The 26,817-nt window shown below is 36.1% G+C and overlaps 2 protein-coding genes across 4 annotated transcripts in view; both read left to right on the forward strand.

Moving 5' to 3' along the window:
- Window positions 1-1,126: 1,126 nt before the first annotated feature.
- Window positions 1,127-9,519, forward strand: poldip2 (polymerase (DNA-directed), delta interacting protein 2). Of its 2 annotated transcripts, none has more exons than XM_051129449.1 (12): window positions 1,127-1,219; window positions 1,344-1,542; window positions 3,070-3,151; window positions 3,234-3,334; window positions 3,431-3,527; window positions 4,058-4,133; window positions 5,735-5,842; window positions 5,933-6,069; window positions 6,385-6,411; window positions 6,520-6,645; window positions 6,734-6,813; window positions 8,672-9,519. In XM_051129449.1, exons 2-12 carry the CDS (start codon window positions 1,358-1,360, stop codon window positions 8,784-8,786), a joined length of 1,134 nt encoding a protein of 377 aa, XP_050985406.1. In that variant the 5' UTR covers window positions 1,127-1,219; window positions 1,344-1,357; the 3' UTR covers window positions 8,787-9,519. The 2 variants fall into 2 exon arrangements, with proteins under 2 accessions (XP_050985406.1, XP_050985407.1); XM_051129450.1 differs by having other exon boundaries at window positions 3,076-3,151.
- A 1,327-nt stretch (window positions 9,520-10,846) lies between these two features.
- The window catches only part of lrrc75a (leucine rich repeat containing 75A), a 29,019-nt gene continuing 13,048 nt past the window's right edge, over window positions 10,847-26,817 (forward strand). Inside the window, exons 1-4 of one of the 2 annotated variants that reach the window (XM_051129441.1) lie at window positions 10,847-11,752; window positions 12,548-12,993; window positions 18,128-18,256; window positions 23,510-23,622. In XM_051129441.1, the coding sequence (XP_050985398.1) occupies window positions 12,739-12,993; window positions 18,128-18,256; window positions 23,510-23,622 (497 nt within the window). In that variant the 5' untranslated portion in view covers window positions 10,847-11,752; window positions 12,548-12,738. Of the gene's footprint in view, window positions 12,994-18,127; window positions 18,257-23,509; window positions 23,623-26,817 lie in introns of both variants that reach the window. The other variant, XM_051129440.1, reaches the window with a different exon arrangement.

Genomic DNA, 26,817 nt, shown 5'->3' on the forward strand with positions numbered 1-26,817 from the left:
TTTAAAGAACTTTTTTTGCTCACCAAGCCTGCATTTATTTGATCCAAAGTACAGCAAAAAAAAATAAATAAATAAATAAAAATAACTGCTTTCTATTTGAATATATTTTAAAATGTAATTTATTCCTGTGATCAAAGCTACACTTTCGACATCATTTCAGCATCCAGTCTTCAGTGTCACATGATCCTTCAGAAATCATTGAAATATGCTGATTTGTTGTTCAAGAAACATTATTATTTATTCAACAAACATTATTATTATTGTCAATATTTAAAACAGTTGAGTACATTTTTTCAGGATTCCTTGATGAATAGAAAGATCCACAGATCAGCATTTATCTAAAATAAAAAAGCTTTTGTAACATTATACACTACCATTCAAAAGCTTGGAGTCAGTAGAAGAAATTACAGAAATTAATACATTTATGTAGCAAGGATGCTTTAAATTGACCAAAAGTGATGATAAAGACATTTATAATGTTACAAAAGATTTCTGTTTCAGATAATGCTGTTCTTCTGAACTTTCTATTCATTAAAAAACCTGGAAATAAATTAAACTCAGCTGTTTTTAACATAATAATAATAATAATAATAATAAATGTGTTTTTTTCTCAAATCTCAATCATCATGTGACTGGTGTAATGATGCTAAAAATTCAGCTTTAAAACCACAGGAATAAATTCCATTTTAAAACATATTCAAATAAAAAGCAGTTACTTTAAATAATAAAAATACTTCAACATTGTTTTTGCTGTACTTTGGATCAAATAAATGCAGGCTTGGTGAGCAGAAACAATAAAAATCTTACTGTTCAAAAACTTTTGACTGGTAGTGTAGTTTTTAAAGGGATGCTTTAAGAATAAAGTCAGTTATTTGTATTTATTGATATTTAATAGATTAGGTTTGGTTTTACTATATTTACATTTATTTATGCGATATTTGGCGAAAATTAATACATAAAATGAATAATAAAACCAAATAAAACTTCTCTAAATAAAGAGAAAAGACGGGGTCAGTATTACGAATAATATAAACAGTCAAACCTAACATCTCCTTACACGACCGCAATGTCGAAATAAATGCAAGAATAATGTTTCAGCAAATGTACCACAAAAGGAACAGAGTGTTCGCATGACCTCTGTACCGTCGACGTTTTCCGGTCGCAATGTGTTATGGGAAATGGTGTGCCACTTTGTAGTGTCCAATATTGCAATAAAAGGGTAAAAACTTAATTACGTGTCATTTCGGACTTGTCCTTTTCAATTGTCCTGATTTTCACATAATTTAAAAGTGGGTTTTGAATTTAACGTGTGATAACGACTATGTCCGTGTGTTCATGTGCAGATAGCTAGAGGAAGATGGCAGCGTGTGCAATACGTCGGGGCTTATTGTCCACTGCTAGTAAATATAACCAGCACAAATGCACTCACAGAATATTGAGTGCAATAGACTTCAGCAGCGGATTAGATCCGAAAAGAGTCCAGCCGTTGTGTTCAGCATGCGGGTTGTCCAGTTTTCAACAGACGAGGTTCATGTCATCACGGTAAGTGCTAACGTTAGTAAAGCCAACGTCCTACCATGTCCTCCTGTTACATAATTGCGCAAAGTTGCAGTTTCAGCAAACTCTTTCAACAGCAAATACGGTGTATCTGTGAAATGCATTCGTGTTTATTAAGAATTTAATAGCTGTCATGGGTTTATTATTATCTGTTGCTGTAGTTTGAAGGATTCACATGCTTGTAAACCTGCAACACTACTGCCATATTGTTTCACTTCTCAACTCTGTGGTTGTACAGTTCCGTTTATTTGTCTGGATGCCTGAGTCTTGAACCAGATGTGCTGATCACAGTACTTTTGAGCTGATTTTAAAATAACATTGGAACAGGGCAGATACCAATACACAAGATGAGGCCTACGAAGAGGACAAACCTAAGCCTTGCTTTCAAACCCCCCAAAGCCATTCTTCATTACATAAGTGACAGTTTGGGCCTGAGCCTGGGCCAACAGACAGTAAACAAGTCCTATTTCTGTGGTCAGCACACTGTCTGTCTGTTTAGTGCACCATAAAACTTTAAGGTTTAATGTGGCCTGTGTTCAAATCGTTGTTTTCAGATGTTGTGCAATATTCAAGCGTGTTGACCACAGGTTGGCTTGGGATGTTAAATTCAATGGTGTTATCCATTATCCCATAAAAAACAAACAAATAAATATATATACATATTTGTAATATATTTCAGAATGTTGAAAAAATGGCAAACATTATTTGTTTTATTTTCTTTTTTTTTTTTTGCTACAGCATTTTTCAAAAAATATTTCCGTAAATATATTTTCTAACAATATATCTTTGGCCACTTTTTGTGTATTTTTAAAAAATATTTTTAATATACAAATATATATATATATATATATATATATATATATATATATATATATATATATATGTATGTATGTGACCCTGGACCACAAAACCAGTCTTAAGTAGCACGGGTATATTTGTAGCAATAGCCAAAAATACATTGTATGGGTCAATATTATAGATTTTTCTTTTATGCCAAAAATCATTAGGAAATTAAGTGAAGATCATGTTCCATGAAGATATTTTGTAAATTTCCTACTGTAAATATATCAAAACTTAATTTTTGATTAGTAATATGCATTGCAAATAACTTAATTTGGACAAATTTAAAGGTGATTTTCTCAATATTTTGATTTTTTTGCACCCTCAGATTCCATATACTGAAATAGTTGTATCTCGGCTAAATATTGTTCTATCCTAACAAACTATACATCAATGTAAAGCTTCTTTATTCAGCTTTCAGATGATGTATAAAGCTCATTTCGAAAAACTGACACTTATGACTGGTTTTGTGGTCCAGGGTCATATATATATATATATATATATATATATATATATATATAAGCCAAGATAGTCTAAATGTAGGCCATTGTATAAATGGAAATGTATTTTCTTGCCCCTGAAATACATTTTTAAATATTTATTGCAGTACGCTATCCCAGCTATGGGATACTACAATTTACGCTTTTTATTTAACTGATTAATTCTTGGCAGAAACAGACCAGAAGGGAAAATACTGGAGCCTGTTGGAGTATTTGAAGCTTTGAAGCAGCACGGCAAATATGAAACCGGACAGGTCAGTGATCATTTTAATCATAAAACCCTTGATTGTGACTCCTCTGATGTCCGTATTCTAATTCTAAATGTGCAATCCACAGCTGTTCCTGCACAGTGTTTTTGGATATAGAGGTATTGTGTTATTCCCTTGGCACGCTCGTCTTTACGATAGAGATGTGAGTCCTGCTGCTGCTGCTGACAGGTATGTAGTAGAGAATCTTTATTTGGGTTTATACCTGATTAAATGATTTAGTTTATGGTATAACTCAATGGTCCTGTTTGTCCGGTGCTTTTTCAGCAAGCCAGAATCCGTGGCCCACGGGTCAAAAGAAGTTAAAGGCAAGATGCATACGTACTACCAGGTCCTCATAGACACCAGAGACTGTCCTCACATAGTAAGTGGCATCAAGTGACATAGGCAAATCGTGAATTAAGGTAGTGTTGGTATTGCCCCAAAACATGTCTAGACCCTTAAAGGGATGGTATATTCAAAAATGAAAATTCTGTTATTAATTACTCACCCTCATGTGGTACCAAACCCGTAAGACATTTGCTCATCTTTGAAACACAAATTAAGATGTTTTTGATGAAATCCAAGAGCTTTTTGACCCTGCATAGACAGCAAAGCAACTGACACGTTCAAGGCCCAGAAAGGTAGTAAGGACATTGGTAAAATTGTCCATGTGACATCAGTGCTTCAACCATAATTTTATAATTTTTTAAGTTATAAGAATACTTTTTGAGCACAAAGAAAGTTTGACATTTTAACTTAATGTTTTAACTTGAATGTGGAAGGCTTCCATTTAGTATAGCATTTTAGTATTTTATTATCAAATGTGTTCATGTTTGTCTTGGATGATTTGCTGATTTTAGTGCAATCATGACTCCATTTTTAACATCCGTAAATTCTTTTTGTCACCATTAGTCTCAACGATCTCAGACTGAAGCAGTTACGTTTCTGGCAAATCACGACGATAGCAGGGCCCTGTATGCAATTCCAGGTAAACTCTTTTGATCAGTCACTTAAAGATTCAACTACATAATGGGGATATATGGGCAATTCTACAGAATTGGTTGGAAATGTCTTTAAAAAAATGTGTCCAAAAGAACTGTATGTATGCAAATTGTATAATATCCGACGTACACATTTCTAGTAATTGTGGAGTTAATTGTCATATTGTATTTTCAGAAAGTTTTGGAATATTTGTCCTCTCCCCAAATTTTTGACAATACTGAAACATAGTAATATATTATTTAATTTGAAGGGTTATATTGGTCTAATAAAATTTTGGTTACATCTACATTGTAAATATTTGTTTGCTATTTTATTACATTATCTTTTTTTTCAGAGGTACATCAATAACAATTTCACTTTTAACTATATTTCAAGTGTAATTTGAGTTTTTTGTATTTTGAATCCAATTTTTTATGGTAAAAGGCAAAAAGTTGATCATATTGATTTCAAAGTTAAGCATTCATTAGTTTGAATATACACTGAACCAAAAAATATCATAACATCTTAGTTGATAATGCAGAATACTTTATTTTTGACAAAACATCCCATGTTTCGGTTGATGACGACAATGTTTTGGTAGCAACCACATCACATTACAGAAATTTAACTAGTATACTAAAACACTACTAAAACTTAAAAATTTGCATAACTGTCCAAAAATAGTTTATTTCCGCCAAATAAAGGATTATGTGTTTCCTCTTGTCACTACCAAAACAATGATGGCATGTTTCGGTCGTGACCGTTTCGGTAACACCCAAAAAAACAAAGATGCCACTACCGAAACTCCACCAAATGTTTCTGTAGTGACAATTTCAGATACTTTCGAAGCTAGCTCAAAGATGCTAATCAGCACATGGTTAGCTAGCACAGTTCTGAACAGTGGTACACATATAAAAACTGAATGTTATGGAATAACTCCCAAAAAAGTGTGATTAATTGCTGAAATTGTGTTCAGTAGTTACACACAGATTTTTCAGATTTAAACACATTTAGCTCAAAATGATAGGGTCTATATACTCACATCATGTAGCTTGAGAGAGAGGAACACAGAAATACTTCCTGATCATAAATGTAGGGGTGTAGTTAAATTAGTCTCAGCCAGTGGACTAAAACATACACTGTTTCGCCAGTGACATGAAAAATGCAGGACATAAAGTTTCCTAATTTGCAAATAAAATATAGTTTTGTTGTTGTTGTTGTTGTTTTTTTTAAATAATCAAAAATATATTTTTAAAAACAACAATGAAAAAATATTTTGAATTTTATATGTTTAAATTTATAACATATTATAAGTTGAAATTTAGGGGTTAGGGTTTGGGACAGCCACCTCCCAATTGAAAGTACCCAATAAATGATGTTTTTAAAATATATTAAGCTTACTAACATATTAAATATTATTGTGGGTTTCAACATATCATTGAAATGGCTTACTAAACATCGAAACATGCTTTTTTTAAACTATTTTTTTTTTTGGTTGTCTGACAGCAGTTTGCACCAATTCTGTAGAATGGCCCATACATACGTTCCATTATCTGTTTCGTTTGTGTCATTCTATTCATTTCTTCCTTGTCTGTTTGTGCCTTTAAGGTCTGGATTACGTGAGTCATGAAGACATCCTGCCTTACAACTCCACTGAGCAAGTTCCTATCCAGCATGAGCTGTTTGAACGCTTCCTCATGTTTAACCCCTCCAGAAGTAACTAGTCCACTTATATGCTTTCAGCAGTATTCAGACATTTACTTATAAAATGTTTCTTATGGACTGCATTCACACAATTTATTTTAGATCCTCCATTCACTGCAAGAGATACCCTACGGGCCTGGCAGGAGAAGAACCATCCCTGGCTGGAGCTCTCAGATGTGCACCGCGAAACCACAGAGAATATCCGTGTCACTGTCATCCCCTTCTACATGGGCATGAGAGTAAGAATAGAGGGTTACTCTGTATTACAACAGGGTTTTATTGAAATCTCAGAACTTTCTGACCCTGCGTAGACAGCAACAGCACTGACTCATTCAAGGCCCAGAAAGGTAGTAAGGACATTGTTAAAATAGTCCATATGACGTCATTGGTTTAACCTTAATTTTATGAAGCTACAAGACAAATTTTGTGCTCAAAGAAAATTAAAATTACGACTTCTGTCTTATGAATAATTATTGTTTATGTATAATATGTATGGTAGTAAAATTAATGTAACTCATGGTCTTGATTCTGACTTGTTTTTTTTATGTCAACAGGAGGCTCAGAACTCCCACGTGTATTGGGTAGGCAAAATGACCTAATTATGCTTTTTATAATAACTCAATAAAAGGGTTATATATAGAATGGCCATTGGTGACCTGTTAGGGATAATATGTTGATGTTTCCCTCAGTGGCGGTACTGTATCCGTCTGGAGAACCTGGGCAACGAGGTGGTTCAACTCAGGGAAAGACACTGGAGGATCTTCAGTCTCTCAGGGACTCTGGAAACAGTCCGTGGCAGAGGAGTGGTTGGCAAGGTTATTAATGAGCTAATAACTAAACCAGAATTAATGACTATGGAAATATGATTTGTTTGCTGAACGCAGTCCATCATTGTCTCATCAGGAGCCTGTTTTGTCAAGAGAACAGCCAGCATTTCAGTACAGCAGTCATGTTTCACTTCAAGCACCTAGTGGACACATGTGGTGAGATTATTAACATATTCTTACAATCATGTAGACACGGAATGTGGCCCACCTATTAGATTGTATACAGTTGAAGTCAAAAGTTTACATACACCTTGCAGAATCTGCGAAATGTTAATTATTTTACCAAAATAAGAGGGATCATACAAAATGCATGTTGCTGTTTTTATTTAGTACTCACTGGAATAAGATATTTCACATAAAAGACGTTTACATGTAGTCCATAAGAGAAAATAGTTGAATTTATAAAAATGACTATATTCAGAACTTTACATACACTTGATTTTTAATACTGGGCTGTTACCTGAATGATCCACAGCTGTGTTTTTTTGTTTTTTTGAGTTGTTCATGAAAAGTAAAACTGCCTGCCTTTTTTCAGAAAAATCCTTCAGGTCCCACAGATTCTTTGGTTTTTCAGCATTTTTGTGTATTTGAACCCTTTCCAGCAATTACTATGATTTTGAGATCAATATTTTAACACCGATGGCAACTGAGAGACTCATACACAACTATTACAGAAGGTTCAAATGTTCCCTGATGCTCAAGAAGAAAAAACGATGCATTAAGAGCCGGGGGTGAAAACTTTTGAATTTGAAGATCAGGGTACATTTAACTTATTTTGTCTTCTGGGAAACATGTAAGTATATTTTATATCTTTGGAAGGGCAGTACTAAGTGAAAAAATGTGACATTTAGGCAAAATGTAAGAAAAATGTACACCCCTTCATTCTGTTCAAAAGTTTTCACCCCCAGATCTTAATGCTTCGTGTTTCCTTCTGAAGCATCAGTGAGAGTTAATTTTCTGTAATAGATGCATATGAGTCCCTCAGTTGTCCTCAGTGTGAAGAGATGGATCTCAAAATCATACAGTCATTGTTTGAAAGGGTTCAAATGCAAAAAAAATGCTGAAAAACCAAAGAATTTGTGGGACCTGAAGGATTTTTCTGAAGAGAAGCAGGCAGTTTAACTGTTCAGGACAAACAAGGGACTCATGAACAACTATTACTAAACAACAACAAAAAACAGCTCTGGGTCATTCAGGTAACCACACAGTATTAAAGGAGAAGTCCACTTCCAGAACAACAATTTACAGATAATGTACTCACCCCCTTGTCATCCAAGATGTTCATGTCTGTCTGTCTTTCTTCAGTCGTAAAGAAATTATGTTTTTTGAGGAAAACATTTCAGGATTTTTCTCCTTATGATGGACTGCTATGGTGCCCCGAGTTTGAACTTTCAAAATGCAGTTTAAATTCAGCTTCAAACGATCCCAAATGTGGTTGTAAACGATCCCAGCCAAGGAAGAAGGGTCTTATCTAGCGAAACGATTGGTTATTTTCATAAAAAAAATACAATTTAAATACCTTTTTAATCTCAAATTCTCGTCTTGTCTTATTCTTCCTGAACTGGGTATTCTGACTCAAGACAGTTAGGGTATGTCGAAAAACTCCCAAAAAGCAGAATTTCTTTACGATTGAAGATAAAGACATAAACATCTTGGATGACACGGGGGTGACTACATTACATTATCTGTAAATTGTTGTTCTGGAAGTGGACTTCTCCTTTAAGAATCAAGTGTATGTAAACTTTTGAATGGGGTCATTTTTATGAATTCAGCAATTATTTTCTCTTGTGGACTATATGTAAACATCTTTTATGTTAAATATCTTATTCAGGACAGCACTAAATAAAAAATAACATGCATTTTGTATGATCCCTCTTATTTTGGTAAAATAACATTTTGCAGATTCTGCAAGGGGTATGTAAACTTTTGACTTTGAACTGTAGCTGAATGCTTCTTTTGGTGTATCATGTTTCAATGATGACACATGAACATAATGTTTTGGTTCCTTTTTTAGGGGGACGTTCTGTTTTGAGAGGACAGATGGCTCACACTTTGACGTGCGCATTCCACCTTTTTCATTAGAGAGCAATAAGTATGACAAAGCTCCTCCTACTGGCTATCCCTTGTAATAAACCTACACGTATAAGCCTGCCATCACGGCTCAGCTCAGCATCCCTACAGGCTGTTCCCTTGAAGATCCATGTTTTCCCTTTCTTATCAGTGCTCCTTGAATATACAATGGTTTTAGCAAAGCATCTTTCAGTTTCTGACTGCACCGCTAAATATTTGTAGCATCCGCATATCTTAAAAGGAAAAAAGGAATAGCAAGTTGGGGAGTTGATCTTATTAAATGGTATGATGCAAGTGTACGATGGGAACACGGCCAGTTGATTCTTTCAAACCCTGCACCTCGAAAGGCCGTACTGAGAGAATCTGAATGTGTTTTGCTTTTTTTTTTTTTTTTTTTTTTTTTTTCTTCTATTTATTTGGACGGCTGTGTTCATCAATCGAATAAGCTTATTAGCGTTAATCGAGCATATTGTCAATTTATCTTTAAGTTTAAACCCCCCTTATAGTCAGTTCCTTACTTATGTTCTGAAGAAGACAGTCGGTGGACTTTCTCCAAATGCAAATAGTCTAATTAAAGGCTTGCTGCAAAGATTATTCTAAGGCCATGCCAAAGTCAACCAATGAAATGTGGTTTGACTAAGAAAGCCTAGTGGGATAAAACTGTATTAGAGATCATCATCATCTTGAAACCAACCATTGATCATATATTTGGATTAAACTATTGGATGATGAACTGCTTTACTGTTTACTGTAAATATGTTTGTAAAAGCATAAATAAAATGATGTTTCCAATTTCTTGTTTTCTTATTATGATTATTATGAGTTGTCCTCAGTGTGAAAATATGAACCTCAAAACCATATGGTCATTGTTGATGCAATAAATACACAAAAATGTTGAAAAACCAAAGAATCTGTGGGACCTAAAGGATTTTTCTGAAAACCAGTGGGCAGTTTAACTATTAAGGACAAACAAGAAAGTCACAAAAAACACAGTATTTAGAATAAAGCGCATGTAAACTTTTGAACGAGGTCAACTATTATTTTCTCTTGTGGTCTATTTGTAATCATCTTTTATGTGAAATATCTTATTCAGATCAGTACTAAATAAAAAAAAGCATGCATTTTGTATGTATCCCTCTTATTTTGGTAAAATAACATTTTGCATATTCTGCAAGGTGTATGTAAACTTTTGACTTCAACTGTATTTACATTAAAAAATGTTCCATAATGCTTTTACAGAAACCTCTTTACCAATGGATCATCCTCAGTGAATGGGTGCCAAAGAGTGTAAACAGCTAATAAAATAAACAAACGGTATCCACACGACCCCAGTCATCACTTAATGTCCTGTGAAGCAAAAAGCTATTTATAATAAACAAATCCATCTTTTCAGTGTGTTAACTTCAAAGTGTTGCTTCCAAGTCCTCTATCCATAATATTGCTTTCTCCAGTGAAAAGTTGCCTCATCTGTATCAGTAGAGACATATGCACAGAAGCAACATTTACAAGCAAAAACAGTTCTAAAGAAGTGTTTTGGTGGATTTTTATGTGAGAGGACAAGTAGAAGTGGACCTATTATGGATTATGGACTGGTATTTTAGCCTAAAGCAATCATTTAAGGTTAAAATGCATTTATGATTAATTTGTTTCTTGCAAACACACAGCTTTTCACTTGACAAGACGTTCATTGATGTACTGGAGTCATGTGGATTACTTGTGGATTATTGTGATGTTTTTATCAGCTGTTTGGACTCACATTCTGACGGCACCCATTCACCGCAGAGGATCTATTGGTGAGCAAGTTGATGCAATGCTAAATTTATCCAAATCTGTTCCGATGAACAAACAAACATCTGCATTCTGAATGGCTTGCGTGAGTACACCGTCAGCAAATTTTCATTTTGGGTGAGCTATTCCTTTAAGTGTTTTATTACTTTTTTCAGTACCAGATTTTCCGTCTAAAAACAAAAAAATAGCAGCAGATGACATGCCATGTGTTAAACACCAGATGTCAGCAAAGAAAGGCCAACTATCAACGCAGCGCACAAGTCAATGATAACAAATAACTTGAGGAGAATCTATGACTACGCATATACGCGGATACGGGGTTGCCCAGACGTGTGAATGATGCTTTTGTTTCCTTTAAAGTACTGAAATACCTCCTGTAGTGCTGAACTGGAGCGGTCCCAATCGCGACCATCTGCTCCACTTGGTTAACTGTACCATGGCAGTGGTGCATTCTCTCGACTATAGATTGAAACACAAGTGAAGGATGTTGCAGACCGCTCCACCCCTCCCACACAGCCTGTGTCGAGACCCAGCGCCTCTCCGCTCCATCTGAGTGATGAGAGACCGTTCAGTCGTTCTCCTCTGAACACACCCTACCCTCAGACGGGACACACCTGGGGAGAGGTCATATCAAAGCGGGGATTAATCCGACATGGCACGTTTCAAGCAAGAACAGTGATATTTCTGCGGGCTGCGTGGAAGAAAATACTGGAATGACTTGTGCGCGGAGGAAAACAGTGACGGACGACGTAAATATTTACATGCCCTTGTTCACAGCGGCACTGCTCGCCGTCGACTGAACTCACACAGAAACCTACATCGTGTACCTATGAGAGACTGCAGAGGAACTGCGATGTTAACACGTACAAACAACGCCTGAAATAAAAATACGGGCGGAAAACGAATCATCCTTCCGTAAGATCGTACTAGATTTCTGTTAAACCGGACTGTGAGAGTTTCTGGACGTTTGCGGGACTGCTCTTCTTTAATGTGCGGTCATGCTGCAGGCATCATCAGATCTGTTCCCTACCTGAGGGAATCGAGGATTACTGGAGTTTCTGACAGAAGAGATAAAACATGACCTAATTGGAATGAGATACGAGAAGTTTGGAATGAAACACGCAGTGTTTTGCCGCCTTAAAAAATTCTAAATAATCTGACGTGTGCAAACGGAGGATTCTAAAGAGTAAACAAATGACGTTACACGAGTCAGCGGTGGAGGATGTAAAAGTTAAACGTTACGTGTGGTAAACTACAGTTTTTGTGGGAAATTGGATGAGAAATGTGCGCAGCGCAGTTAACTTTTAAAGTAATTTTCTGAGTGTAACCGGTTTCCAAACGGTCTTTTGGCAGTTAACCGTCAAGACGGTTTAAACAAAACAAAACTATTTTTGTGACATATTTGTGATGTGTATAACCATGGTAATGTGATAAGACAGTACAGTGTTTTATTGATGCACCGCCCCATACAAACATGCATGAGCAGCTGTTTCTATGGTTACATACGCAGAAGCCATTTCTGTTCGCGTAACTTTTGTGGTTACGGAAACGTTGTTTGAACGCTGTTGAAACGCAAATGCTTATGTAAGATACATTTCTAAGACCCCCAACTTTCGTTTGGGGGGGGATTAATGCCTTAATAAGGGGGTCATACACAGTGTCGCCAAGTTCGCAGTTACCCCGTGGAATTGGGCTACTTTAACTCATGTCTGCGGGTTTAAGCGACCCAAATAATGTGATATTTATCCCCTGAAATGCAAATTTTACCAGAGGAACCCTACTAAAAAGTGCATATTTTACCCCTCAGTGATTTTTACTGGGGGACCACACTGAAATGCAGTTGGGCTAGTTTTGAGTAGCAACTGGGTGGGTTTTGTTGCGAAAACCTGGCAACGCTGGTTGTACATCCGCCCCCAAACCTCCTTGATAATTTGCACCCTGTGAATGAGCACTTGAAATGCCATTCGATGCAAGTTTTTATAATTTTATTATATAAATTCACATTTTAATGTAAGTGTATTTTCTCTGTCAGGTGAGAGATGACAGGTGTCAGGTGAGCAGAAGGACTTTCAAAACAACTTTATAGGAACGCTAAGACTTGTTTCTTATTTTCATTAGTTTTTTACCTACAACTAAAGGACTTTTAATAGTTAAATGTGAATTCATTTTGAAAGTATGCCCAGTCTGGAGGTCCTTTTACGGGGTGAGACTCTATAACCAAACATGGGAGCGAAGCAAACGAAGGCCGCGGGACAGGAGGCAGGAGCGAGCCCTCAGAGCACAGGATGGAAACGGACCCCCACGAAAGAGCGAGGAGACATCCTTACCTCTTTAATGTTGAGGTCAGGAGACAAACTGAGGAGCAGCGGGACTCCTCCTCCCTACCAGCGGCGCATCGGGATGATACAAGAGATGATGCTGATGGCAAAGCAGGGGAAACACGACGAGGCGACAGAGATGCTGAAGACTCTCCGGCAGGTACAAACGCAACTTCAAGTTTCTTGTATAGGTTAGGTTAAAACTCAAATAGAGGTAGAAAGTTTCAGATTTCACCACAAGTTGTCAGCCACATTAGTGTACCTGTCAACTTTTTCTCAGTTTCTCAAACAGCACTTGAAGAGCTTATATTGTGTCAAATATTGTCTTGTAAAAGCTCTGGGTTCGAAAAGGGTGTTTTTGCAGTGATGGCATAGAAGAACCATTTTGGTTCCCCAAAGAACCTTTCAGTGAACAGTTCCTAAAATAAATATTTTAAAGAACATTTTAAGAATCTAAAGAACCTTTTCTGCATTTGAAAGGTTCCATGGATGTTCAAGGTTCTTCACAGAATCATCGATGCCAATAAAGAACCTTTATTTTTAAAAGTGTAGTGAGAAGTAGTGTCCAAATGGCAGGAAAACAGATCACAAATGTTCATTTTCATTTCTTTGTCTATATATTTTGTCTCTGGAGCGTTTTGTTTGCGTGTCGGACCACCGTGGGCCTCTCAGCTGGTAAACAGAGGCCCTAAAGCATCGGATCCACTGGACCGATTTGTAATCTGTCTTTGCTCCTAATACAGAAACCACACTTTGCTTCACAGCAGAGAGAATTAGGTTGCAATTGGGCCAGAATGTCAGTTGTATACTAGGTTGGATTTATTTTGTAAGATGTCGAAAGACATAAATGCTTCCTCCAAAACAAATCATTACAGATGTATCTGAGATACAGCAAGACTCCTGCAGTAGTTTCCCAGCTCTATAGATTTCACAGAATTGGTGCTATTAAGACAGATGCCCGTTTTACAGTCCTGTGAACCTGTGAGAACAGACACAGCTCAAGCTGGCCGAAGAGTAATACTGCACTGCATAAACACCAACTGTTTACTTTGCGTCGTGATTATGGATGCTGTCAGTAAGCGCAATGCTCTGCTTTATATGGAACGGCTATCTCAGATTGATAATAACTCTGTTTGAGTCAGTACCAGTACCAGTAGATAGGTATATGATCCACCTTGCCCCATTACTATTTTTGATCCGGCTTTCCTCAAGAGAAACGATCATCTTTTGGACTGGAAGGTCATTTTAGCAGCTCGGCTGCACTTTGTTTCCATTGAGGAGTTTCTGCATATGTGCAGCAGGGATTGAAGACAGAGTTAATGGGGATTTCTAATCCTCCATAGGTAGTATTAAATGAATTGTTGGCCAGTGATAAAGCAACAGGTGGCTCCGGAACAAACCGCAGGATTTGTTCTCAAAAGAACATTTGAAAAAGAAGTACACTTATGGAAATAATATACTTGAAAAGAAGATATTTAAAGGATTAGTTCACTTCCAGAAGAAAGATTTCATGATAATTTGCTCACCCCCATGTCATCCCATGTCTTTCTTTCTTCAGTCGAAAAGAAATTAAGGTTTTTAAGAAAAACATTCCAGGATTTTTCTCCATATAGTCATCAAGCATGATAAAAGATCATTAAAATATAATGATTTAAAATGTACTTCTAATTAGAGATTATTCCATATTATAGTGACATTTTCCAAGTACGTTTAAATATACATTAATGATTTTGAAGTACAATGCAATTAAGTGTACTTCTTTTTTCACGAGGGGAAATTTTTACCTCAAGTAAATGTGAAATTGTTACTAAAATGCATCTGCAGTGTATCCTGCAATGGGGGTTAAAACACATAATGAGCAAGAGAGTCAAAGGACAGCGTCTTGTGTCCAGTGGTTACCAAGTGTACCTTGTTGCCCGGAAACCATGAAAATGGATGGGCCTTTGATTAAATGGAAATCGATTAATCAAGATTCTGCTCCATAGAGAGATGATAATGATAAACCAAGGCTTTCTCTCAGCGTGCACAGTTTAGGTCTGGGGTTTTATTGACGGAGGGGGTCTAGTGTTAGAGAAATTCATTAAGTTTGTATGTTGTGACATCAAAATTTTTGCTTAACAAAGACGGACCTTTGCTGGGCTTATTCATTTTGTCATACTAATGATGATTCTTTTTATTCACACCCACCCATTTTCCGTTGGTTGGCTGTTGATTATTTAGCTCTGGCTGTAGAGCCCTCACCCCCACACGCATTTGCAATTTTTTTAATTGCTGATCCCTTTTCCTGCCCTTTTGCTCTACAGATTGCAAATGGTCGATAATGTAGATTAACTTTTCCCTCAGTTTGGCTTGGTTTGCAGAGTCAAAGGATTTGTTTTCTATTATTCAGTGCTGACAACAAAGTCTGTATAATTTCTAGGCCCACATTTTATTGACATTTTATTTCTAGGGCTATATCAATAAATGATTTCAGAAGCACCGAGGCATATGAACTTAGTCTTTAGGTGTATATAATGTGACATGCACGTTTACATTTATGTGACAAAATATGTATTCCAAATATAAACTTCTTAGATGCAGATGAAAGATTCGGAATAAGAAAAAAAGCATTAAAGGGAAAGTTTGCCGCAGGCTATCCAAGATGTAGATTGGTCTCTTTTTCATCAGAACAGATTTGGAGAAATGTAGCATTCAACATCACTTGCTCATCAGTGGATCCTCTGCAGTGAATGGGTGCTGTCAGAATGAGTCCAAACAGCTGATAAAAACATCACAGTAGTCCACAAGTAATTCGCATGTCTCCAGTCCATCAGTTAAAAGATTAGTTCACTTCCTGAATAAAATTTCCTGATGATTTATTCACCCCCATGTCATCCAAGAGGTTCATGTCTTTCTTTCTTCAGTCAAAAAGAAATTAAGGTTTTTAAGGAAAACTTTCCAGGATTTTTCTCCATATAGTGGACTTTAATTGGAATCAGCGGGTTTAACGTTCAAATTGCAGATTCAACGCAGTTTCAAAGGGCTCTACACAATCCCAGCCGAGGAATAAGGGTCTTATCTAGGAAAACAATTGGTCATTTTCTAAAAAAGTAAAAATTTATATATTTTTTAACCACAAATGCTCATCTTGCACTAGCTCGACTTCACACATTACGTAGGATCACGTGTGACGTAGGCAGAAGTACCGACCCAGGTTACAAAGTGAAGGTGCAAAGAAAGTCAAATGCGCTTTACAACAAAAAGCTAAAACAAGTTAGAGGAGAAAATGAGATGGAGTTTTTGCCCTACCCTACCTTTTTGAACTCCAACGTGATTATTTAATGCGTGAAGTTGTAGCCGTGCATTCCAGAGCTAGTGCAAGATGAGCATTTGTGGTTAAAAAGTATGTAAATTTGTATTGTTTTTAGAAAATGACCAATCATTTTGCTAGATAAGACCCTCGGATGGGATCGTATAGAGCCATTTGAAGCTGCATTCAAATGCAGTGGCTCCCATTGGAGTCAACTATACGGAGAAGAATCTTGGAATGTTTTCCTCAAAACCTTAATTTTTTTTTTTTGACTGAAAAAAAAAAGACATGAGCATCTTTGATGACATGGAGGTGAGTAAATTAGAACATGTAAATTAGAATATGGAAGTGAACTAATTCTTTAATGTCTTCCAGCAAAAAGCTGCATGTTTGTAATAAACAAATCCATCATAAAGTTCAAATCGTTCCATCTGAATCAGAAGAGGAATATGCACAGATCAAGCACTGTTTACAAGCAAAAACAGTCTAGAACAGTTCTCTTACAGGATTTCTCCACTTCCAGAATAAAAATTCCTGATAATTTACTCACCCCCATTTCATTCAAAGATATTCATGTCTTTCTTTCTTTGTCGCAAAGAAATTATGTTTTTTGAGGAAACATTCCAGGATTTTTCTCCCTTTTTTTTGATAATGGACTTCAGTGGTGCTTAACGGACTGAAGGTTAAAAATGCAGTTTCAGTGCAGCCTCAAAAGGCTCTAAACGATCCCAGCCAAGAAATAAGGGTGTTACCTAGTGAAAGGATTGGTCATTTTCCTAAAAAATTAATATTTAAACACTTTTTAACCACAAATGTGACCCTGGACCACAAAACCAGACTTAAGTAGTATGGGTAAATTTGTAGCAATAGCCAAAAATACACTGTATGGGTCAAAAGTATCGATTTTTCTTTTATTCCAAAAATCATTAGGATATTAAGTTGATGTCCCATGAAGATGTTTTGTGAATTTCCTACTGTAAATATATCAAAACCTAAATTTTGACTAGTAATATGCATTGCTTATATATAAAGGTGATTTTCCCAATATTTAGATTTTTTTGCACCCTCAGATTTCAGATTTTCAAATAGTTGTATTTTGGCCAAATATAGTCTTATTAATTCAGATTTCAGATGCTGTATAAATCTCAATTTCCAAAAATGCACCCTTATGACTGGTTTTGTGGTCCAGGGTCGCAAATGCTCATTTTGTTTAGCTCTGCGATGCACATGCGTACTCTGTGCGCTCCAGTCCAGTTAGGGTATGTTGAAAAACTCCCATCTCATTTTCTCCTCCAACTTCAACATCGTCCAACATAGCTTTTTCACCTTTTTTGTAAGGGTATTTGACCTTCTTTGCATGTTTACTTTGTAAACACTGGGTAACTAGATAAGTTTTCTTGGCTGGGATTGTGTAGACCCCTTTGAAGCTATTTTAAAAACTGCATTTTTAAACTTCAGTCCATTGAGCACCATTGAAGTCCACTATGTGGAGAAAAATCCTGAAATGTTTTCCTCAAAAAAACGTAATTTCTTTGCGACTGAGGAAAGGAAGACATAAACATCTCGAATGATATGTGGTGAGTAAATTAAAAGGAAATTTTTATTTTACAAGTGGGGTAATCCTTTCATGGATGTGAGAGGACTTTTTCACTGAAAGAAGCATTATTATAGATTATGGACTAATTTTAAAGTTAAAACGCCTTGATGGATTTTTTTATCACAAACATGCGGCTTTTCACTTCACAAGACTTTAAATGGAGTCATGTGGATTACTTGCGATGTTTTTATCGGCTGTTTGGACTCTCATTGTCGCAGCACCCATTCACCACAGAGGATCCACTGGTGAGCAAGTGAAATAATGATAAACAAACAATCTCATCTACATGTTGGACAGCCTGAGAATGAGTAATTTTTATTTTTGGGTGAACTATTCTTTTAACTGTGATCTGCTGTGAGTCTGTAGTTCTCATTCTCCTGACCTCCCTGTATTGTGTCTTTTTTCCAGGATCTGGGAATGGAGTCAACCTCTCTGGACGATGTTCTCTACCGCTATGCCAGTTTCCGCAACCTGGTGGATCCAATTACCCATGACCTCATTATCAGCCTGGCCAAATATATTCACTGCCCAAAGACGGTATAGTGCTTTTGTGATTCGTGACTTCCACATCTAGACACACACGCACATACTTTACCATTTCTGCTCTATTTCTGTGCATTCCACGTATGTTGTGTTACGTTAATATTTAATGAAAAGTGCCTTATAGCGCTGCCTGGACGGCGCAGCAGATATGAAACCGTACCATTCCAGTGCGGTGAGCATTAGGATGAATCCCAGTTGCTTAAGCATGTGTGAGTCTCTGTGTGAGGCAGAAGCAGAGATGAAGAGAGCGGAGAGGGTAGAGGCAGAGGGAGGTGTATTCGCGGATGAGTCACACACACTAAAGACCAGTCAGCCCTCTTTCAAGACTGCTGCTGCTGCTGCACTTAATGAAGCAAGTCAGGCACTATATCACTCCACTAACACCCTGCTCAGCTCCTATATAGGGCTGCACAAACACCTGACCTCCACCAAAACAACAAGCATGCTGCCGGATTGTTTTCTTTACGCCGAGCTCATCATCTCTTCTCTAACAAAATGTGGGTGTGTAAGTCTCGTGAAATCTGTCAAGAACAAGTCCTGGTTTTATTTTGGCCCAGAATCAAAAGAAAGCAATATGAAATTCTTATTACCATAATAGGAAAAAAATAATAATTTATGTAGTGAATTTTTTGAACAGTAACATTGTAATGTTTTTTAAATAAGTCACTTCTGCTCACCAAGCCTGCATTTATTTGATGCAAAATACAGCAAAATATTGTAATATTGTGAAATATTTTTACTATTTAAAATAACTGCTTTCTATTTGAATATATTTTCAAATGTAATTTATTCCTGTGATCAAAGCTAAATTTTCAGCATCATTACTCCAGTCTTCAGTGTCACATGATCCTTCAGAAATCATTCTGATATGTTGATTTGCTGTTCATGAAACATTTATAATTATTATCAGTATTTAAAAACCATTCAAAAGCTTGGAGTCAAAATCTTAATTATATTTTATTTATTTATTTGGGAAATGCTTTTTTTATTTAGCAAGGATGCTTTAAATTGATCAAAAGTGAAGATAAAGACATTTATAATAAAAAAAAAAATCAGATAAATGCTGTTCTTCTGAACTTTCTATCCAAGAAACCTGAAAAAATTCTACTGAGCTGTTCTCGACAATAATAATAATGATGAGTAATAATGCTAAAAATGCAGCTTTGAAATCACAGGAAAAAATTACATCTTAAAATAAATCCAAATAGAAAACATATATTATAATTAGTAAAATATTTCAGAATTTAACTGTTTTTGCTGTACTTTGGATCAAAACAGCTTGGTTAAAAACATGAAAAACTTTTGACTGATAGTGCATATTATGTAGAGAATTTAATATATCATAGTAGTATCTATATTTTACGTTAGTTAACTCTGAATTATATATCTTTAATATTTATATTTTTTATTTAAATATTTAATTGATATGTCACAGTAGTATCTGTATTTCAAGTTAATTATGTCTGAAATAAATACCTTTAATATTTATAGATTTAATTAAATTATATATATATATATACACAGACATTTGCATTGTTGCAAAACTTTTCTATTTCTGTAAAAAAAACCACAAAAATATTAATCAGCGCAACCATTTCCAACAATGTTAGAAATAATGTTTCTTGAGCATCAAATGTGCATATTAAATTGATATATTAAAAAAGTCTGGAGTAATGGCTGCTAAAAATATAAATGTATATATTTACACACAAATATATCATTTATTTATTTACTTTCTTTCAATTTTATGATTTTATGGTGAAATATGACCTGGACCTCCATCCATTTTCCAAACCTTATGGTAGGGCTGGAGCCTATCCCAGCATCCTGGGCCACAGGCGGGGGAACACCCTTAACAGATGGCCAGTCCATGACCTGCACATTTTATAAAAAAGTGAGAACCAGCCTCAGAAATATGCATATGCAATAACTTTAACTAAGCAGACATAACGAAATGTCAACTGAAAGTGTGGAGAGTGAGAGTTCGCACAAGTGCGTAAGGTGACATTTTCTCTAAGTGATGATATTGTAAGTAGCAACGGAGGGTGACAAAATAGAGACAAGCTTGGTAATGTGACGAAAGAAAAGCTGGGCTGTCTGTTAGACTCTCAGAGCTGTCAGAACCCGCTGGGTGTATGATTACATTGCCAGGGGACCCACTGTCTGTCTGCAGGGGGATCCGCACTAGAGCTGACCAGCCATGTGGCACTGTTAATCTCACAGTCAGCAGCCACTATAGGCTTTACTAACACAACAAGGTGTGTTTTTCAGTCATCTCAATATCCACAGACATAGTTTTATCTCTGATCCTCTGCAGAGGTCAAGGCCTGGTGCAGCGGAAAGATGTGACGACCGGATTGATTTACATATTGATGTTTCCAGCTCAGATACAGACACCTGAGCACAGACAATGTGTCCTTGATGAAATGCTATGTTACTGTTAGCTTGGATAGCTTCTTGATAAAAACAAATGTCATTTGGCCCAGGGTAAAAGCTATAAAATGTGTTCCCGGTACTGTGAATTTTATAGCTGACTCTGCATGTTGAGACATTTTTGTAGGTTCTTAGTTGGAGACACAGAACAGACAAGTGCTAGTACTTGACACTACAGGTTATTGGTAATCTAGTCATGTATGAACAGTGCCCTCTCATTCACTGAAGTGCACTGAACCTCATTTATTACTTGAAGCAAATCAATGTGATTCTAGTCATAAATCCTGTACATTTCAGTTGTTATTAACGTGACACGACAAAATTACTGTTAATGGACAATAAAAAAAGTAATCTCATAACCAGGATTTCACCTTTGCAACTCATAAAAATTAAATGAAATGTGTTCTGATATTACAGGCAATTGTTATTTTAGTATTATAATCATTTAAATGAGCTTTTATTTATATATTTCAGTTTTTATTTAAATTTTTTTTTAGATTAAGTTTTAGTAATTTTATGTGTTTTGTCATTTTTATTAGTTTTGTTTTGCTTACTCTCAAGCCATCCTAGGTGTATATGACTTTAATTTTTTAAACAAATACAATCTGAGATATATTAAAAAATGGCATGGTTCTTCCAAGATTTATATTGGCAGTGAATGGGTGTTTATATTTTGAAATCCAACAAAGTGCCTCCATCCATCATAAAAAGTACTCCAAGGCTCCAGGGGATTAATAAAGGCCTTTTGAAGCGAATTGAAGCATGTAAGAAAAATATCCATATATTAGCTTCCACTAACTGTCGTACATGTGTAACATGAGAAGGTGGTGTTACAGAGGATGACGTAGGATGTAGATGAACACATGGACAAATGAATGCAGAGTCACAGAGGAGAGAGTAAAACAAAACACCTGAATTAGAAGTACAAAACTAGGATTTGTAAAGAAAAATGCGTCATCTTGCGTCATCCCCTGGAATGATATTCTCTCATGTTCGCGCATACAATGGTTAGCAGAAACTAGAGATTACGGTTTATAAAGTTTTACAAAAACGCATTGATTCGCTTCAGCAGGCCTTTATTAACCCCCTGGAGCTGTGTGGAGTACCTTTTATGATGGATGGATGCACTTTATTGGACCCATTCACACTCAAGCTTAGAAGAGCCAAGACATTTTTTAATATAACTCTGCTTGTATTTCTCTGAAATAAGAAAGTCATATACACCTAGGATGGCTTGAGAGTGAGTAAATCGTGGTGTGACCCTGGACTACAGTACCACTCATAAGTAGCACAGGTATATTTGTAGCAATAGCCAACAATACATTGTATGGGTCGTATTGTTTTTTCTTTTATGCCAAAATTCATTAGGATATTCAGTAAAGATCATGTTCCATGAAAATATTTGTACATTTCCTACCATAAATATATAAAAAATGAAATTTTTGTTTAGTAACATGGATTGCTAAGAACTTCATTTGGACCACTTCAAGGGTGATTGTCTCAATGTTTCAGATTTGTATCAGATTCCAGATTTTCAAGTACTGTAGTTGTATCTCGACCAAATATTATCCTGTCCTAACAAAGTATAAATCAGTGGGAAGCTTATTTTTTCAAATTGACCCATATGACTGGTTTTGTGGTCCAGAATCACATATAATTGTGCCCTAGCAGTTTGGGGATGCATCTCCCTACAATGATAATAATAATCCATTAACTATTTTTTCTTCTTTTCTAAAAACCTAAACAGTCTCAATTTTCAAGCCGTATGTCATCATATTGCTCAGGCTCCGCCCACAACTACTGGCGGACTGTCCATTATTAGCATATTTCTGCTTTCAGCCAGTTGTACACTGTCTGCCATTTTATCCGCACTTGAGCAGCTGTAGCCACAACAATGTCTCATAAGCAATGCAGGTGTTTTTTAGTTGGATGTAGAAGTGAACATAAAAGCTTTCATTTTCTCCACTGAGGACGCAATAGATTAGTTTTGTTTTTGATGGTAAATCGCCACCGGATACACAAAAAAATGGAAGAGAGGGGCGGGGTGACAAGTAGCTCATTATCTTTTAAAGAGACATGCACCGAAACAGGTCGCTGTGAACAGAGCTGTTTTTGACAAGTGAAAATGGTGTTGTTTTACACAACAATTGAGGAAGTTTAACCAAAGTATGTTGCAGACATTTCATGAAGACCCTAAAGAATCATACTAACTTGTGAAAATGGGCCAAGTTGGTATGATACCAACAAGTAAAAAATGGGCATCTGCCGTCCCCTTTAATATTTATTAGCCATCCACTGGTTATCATCCAGAATTGTAGTGTCATTGCATCTCTAGATTAAATTATTGGCATCCCTGCAGGAATATGCAGTGCTGTTCTTTTTCGGTAACGTATGTGTTAAACATTGGCGGAAATAGTTTCTGTCTAAAGGAGTGTGGCAGTTACTGGCAGTGTGTATATGAGTGTTCGTGTCTCTCTGCAAATTGGATTGCTTTAGGCAGTGGTGAATGTGAGTAAAAATAATAAAGCTTTCCAGAGATGGCCATACAATACATCAATTTGTCGCTAATGCATTACATGCTAATGCATTTTTCCAAATCACGCACATACACACTCACTAACCTCAGATGACCTGATGATAGAGCTGGACTTTGTTTGTGACATTCTATATAGCGTTGCTCCTCTGTCATCATGAATGTCAAAAACGTTTGTATTTTACCTTAAGGGCTCAGATACCCTGATCTTCTGCCAGTTCCCATTAACCTGCTATGTGTTTCAGCTTGATTGATGTGATCTCTCTCTCTGTCTTTGTCAGGAGGGAGATGCTTTGGGTGCCATGGAGAAGGTGTGCCGTCAGCTGACCTACCACCTGAGCCCGCACTCCCAGTGGAGACGGCAGGGGCTGCTGAAGAGGAAGCCACAGGCCTGGTGAGAAAGCAGAGCTGACAAGCAGAGAGGGGGCCTCAGATTTAGGCATTGAGGGCATGTGTTGCCTTACTTTCCTCAGTACAAAAAGGTTTTTTGGTAACAATTTACAATAAGATTCCATTAGTTAATGTTAGTTAATATAACATAAATGAACAATGAAAAATACATTACACTATTTATTAATCTTTGTTAATGTTAGTTAATGAAAATACAGTTACAGTTCATTGTAATGAACAATGCATTAACTGAAGTTAAAGGAGAAGCCCACTTTTAAAACATTTCAGCATTTTTCTCCATTTGGATTGCTTTTTGAACTTCCAAAATGCAGTTTAAATGCAGCTTCAAATGATCCCATATGCGGTTGTAAACAATCCCAGCCGAGGAAGAAGCAAAACTATTGGTTATTTTAATTTTAAAAATACAATTTAAATACTTTCTATTCTCAAACGCTCGTCTTGCATTGCTCTGCCTGAACTCTGTGTATTCTGACTCAAGACAGTTAGGGTATGTCGAAAAACTCCAATTGTATTTTCTCCCTCCAAAATACATTTCCCTTTAAAAATCATTTCAAAATCATCCTACATCGCTGCAGAAGTACCAGCCCAGTCTTTGCAAAGTGAACATGCAAAGAAGATCAAACACCCTTAACAAAAAAGGTAAAACAGCGATATAGGATGATTTTGAAGTTGAGGGAGAACATGAGATGGGAGTTTTTCGACATACCCGAACTGTCAGGAACCGGAAAAAACAGTCCAGGCAGAGTCAAGACGAGCATTTTACATTAAAAAGTATATAACTTGTACTAATTTTATGAAAATAACCAATCATTACGCTAGATAAGACCCTTCTTTCTCGACTGGGATCATTTACAACCACATTTGTTCGTTTGAAGCCATTTTGGAAGTTCAAAATCAGGGCACCATATCAGTCCATTATATGGAGAAAAATGCTGAAATGTTTTCCTTAAAAAAAAATAATTTGTTTACAACTGAAGAAAGAAAGACATGAACATCTATTGTAACGATTTTAACAATGCATTAGTAAATGTTAAAATTAGTATTAGTTTATGTTAACTAAAGTAGTAACTAAACTGATGTGTGTTACCCCTGTTTTTACGCCACAGTTTACAGCACTTCTCTTTTTGATTCGTCTTGACTTGTGTGTTTTTACACACAGATATAAAAAACCTGGTAATAAATCGTTATTTAAAATTTTGTTGTAATATTAAAAGTATAGCCAATATGCATTTTTCTAGTTATCACATACACCAAAAGTTTGGGGTCGGTAAGTTTTATGATCTCTTATGCTCACAAAGGCTGCATTTATTTGATCAGAAGATGAATAAATAAAAATAATACAAGAAAAGGTAATATTGTGAAATATTATTACAATAAAAAAAAAATCTATTTTCATACATTTTAAAATGTAATTTATTCCTGTGATGGAAAACTGATTTTTCCATTACTGTAGTCTTCTGTGTCAGTTTTCAGAAATCATTATAATATGCTAAGACTTTTTGCTCAATAAACATTTATTATTAATATTATTAATGTTGAAACCAGTTGTGCTTTTTTCAGGATTCTTTGATGAATAGAAAGTTTGAATGAACAGCAGTTGTTTTAAATAGAATTTCTTCTGATCAAATGAATACATGTTTGCATATTAATTTCTTAAAAAATAAAATCTTACTGACCCCAAAACTTTGAACAATGTTTACTGAAAATATGCTCTATTACCTTATAATTACTTTATATATATATATATATATATGTGTGTGTGTATATATATATATATATATAAATTATATCATATAAATTATAAATTATAATATTTTTAAACTCATGTAAAGGTAATGAGCTTCTGTTATGAATATTTGTTCAATATACAGTACGTTTTTAAATGTTTGTTTGGCTATATATAGCTCTTTCCTTTAGGGTAAAACGTGCATGCGAGCCATATTAATGTACAATTTGTGATTTGTTCTTTTAAATTCATTCTTTTCAATGAATCAATTCACATCAATGAATCGATTCATTAGCAAAATTCTTATGCAGGAAAGTTTGTCTCTTTACCTTCTTTCCTTCTTTTTTTCATTTTTTTTGTTTCTTTTCTCATTTTCTCTTTGATGTCTGCCACATATGTACTTTCATTTCACATAACAACATTGCATTTAACGCTACATTATAAATTGCATTGATGCTCGTATCCTTCAGCCCACACACAGTAGCATAGTGGCTCACAAGTGCCTCACTTTGTTCATTAATTAAAGTGATTAGTTGGTTTAAAAATAAAAAGCTTTCTGACTTTGCAGTCAGGCAGTCAAAATGAATCATCGCTTTGCCAGTTGTTTGTCCGTGTCCTGATTCGTCAGCACTTAGGGATTAATTACGCTTTAAAAGCCGCACGGCTAATGGAGCGTTTCATTTGAGGATTGGGTCCTACGGTTCTGATACCCCCAAATTGTTTCAATACACAATATCTCATATTATATCTCCAGAACAGCTGCGTATACCATCCAAATCTCATCACCTGTGAATTGGCTCCTCGACGGGGCTTTCAGCCGTTTCCTCTCCGTCCATTGATAATAAGAGCTGTGTTTTTTCTGCAGAGTGAGTCAGTGAATGAAAGAGCAGCGTCCCACTGTGTGCCGTGTGGTTTTTTGCTAACACATGGTTCTGTGGTGTAGACTCATACTTATGTGGCTCCTTTCCAACTGCCATTAATATAGTCAAAACACAGACTGTGTAATGTGTAAATGAGGAAGTACTAGGCTGCATTTAATTCCTGTCAGTGGATACACTGTAGATTAGCTGACGCCTTTATTCTGTTCCCTTACTTATGTACACACGGATGAAACAGCTGAACTCCCCTACCGCAGTTCATTCACGGCATGGTTAAGCTGGAATGTGAAGGCATGTGTTGTGCGTAGACCGGATTCGATACCTTCATCTTTTTATCCGCTCCGGTTGTGTTGTCTAATCCTTACCGGGTGCTTTTTGTTGATGGAGCGCCGCTGTTGTCTGAGTCACACCACACACGTATCTTTATTTGTTACGCTTATGTTGTGTACTGTGGTGTGGTGTGGGTTGTTGTCACAGATGTGAATGCAGCTGTTGGGGTTTAAAAAGGGAAGTGTTTCACAGACAGCGTTCTCACCTTTCCTTGGCGTGTTGTCGATGCTTGTGTGCCTCTGAG

Source organism: Labeo rohita, chromosome 15 (assembly GCF_022985175.1).
Source record: "Labeo rohita strain BAU-BD-2019 chromosome 15, IGBB_LRoh.1.0, whole genome shotgun sequence".
In the NCBI taxonomy this organism is placed as follows: Eukaryota; Metazoa; Chordata; class Actinopteri; order Cypriniformes; family Cyprinidae; genus Labeo; species Labeo rohita.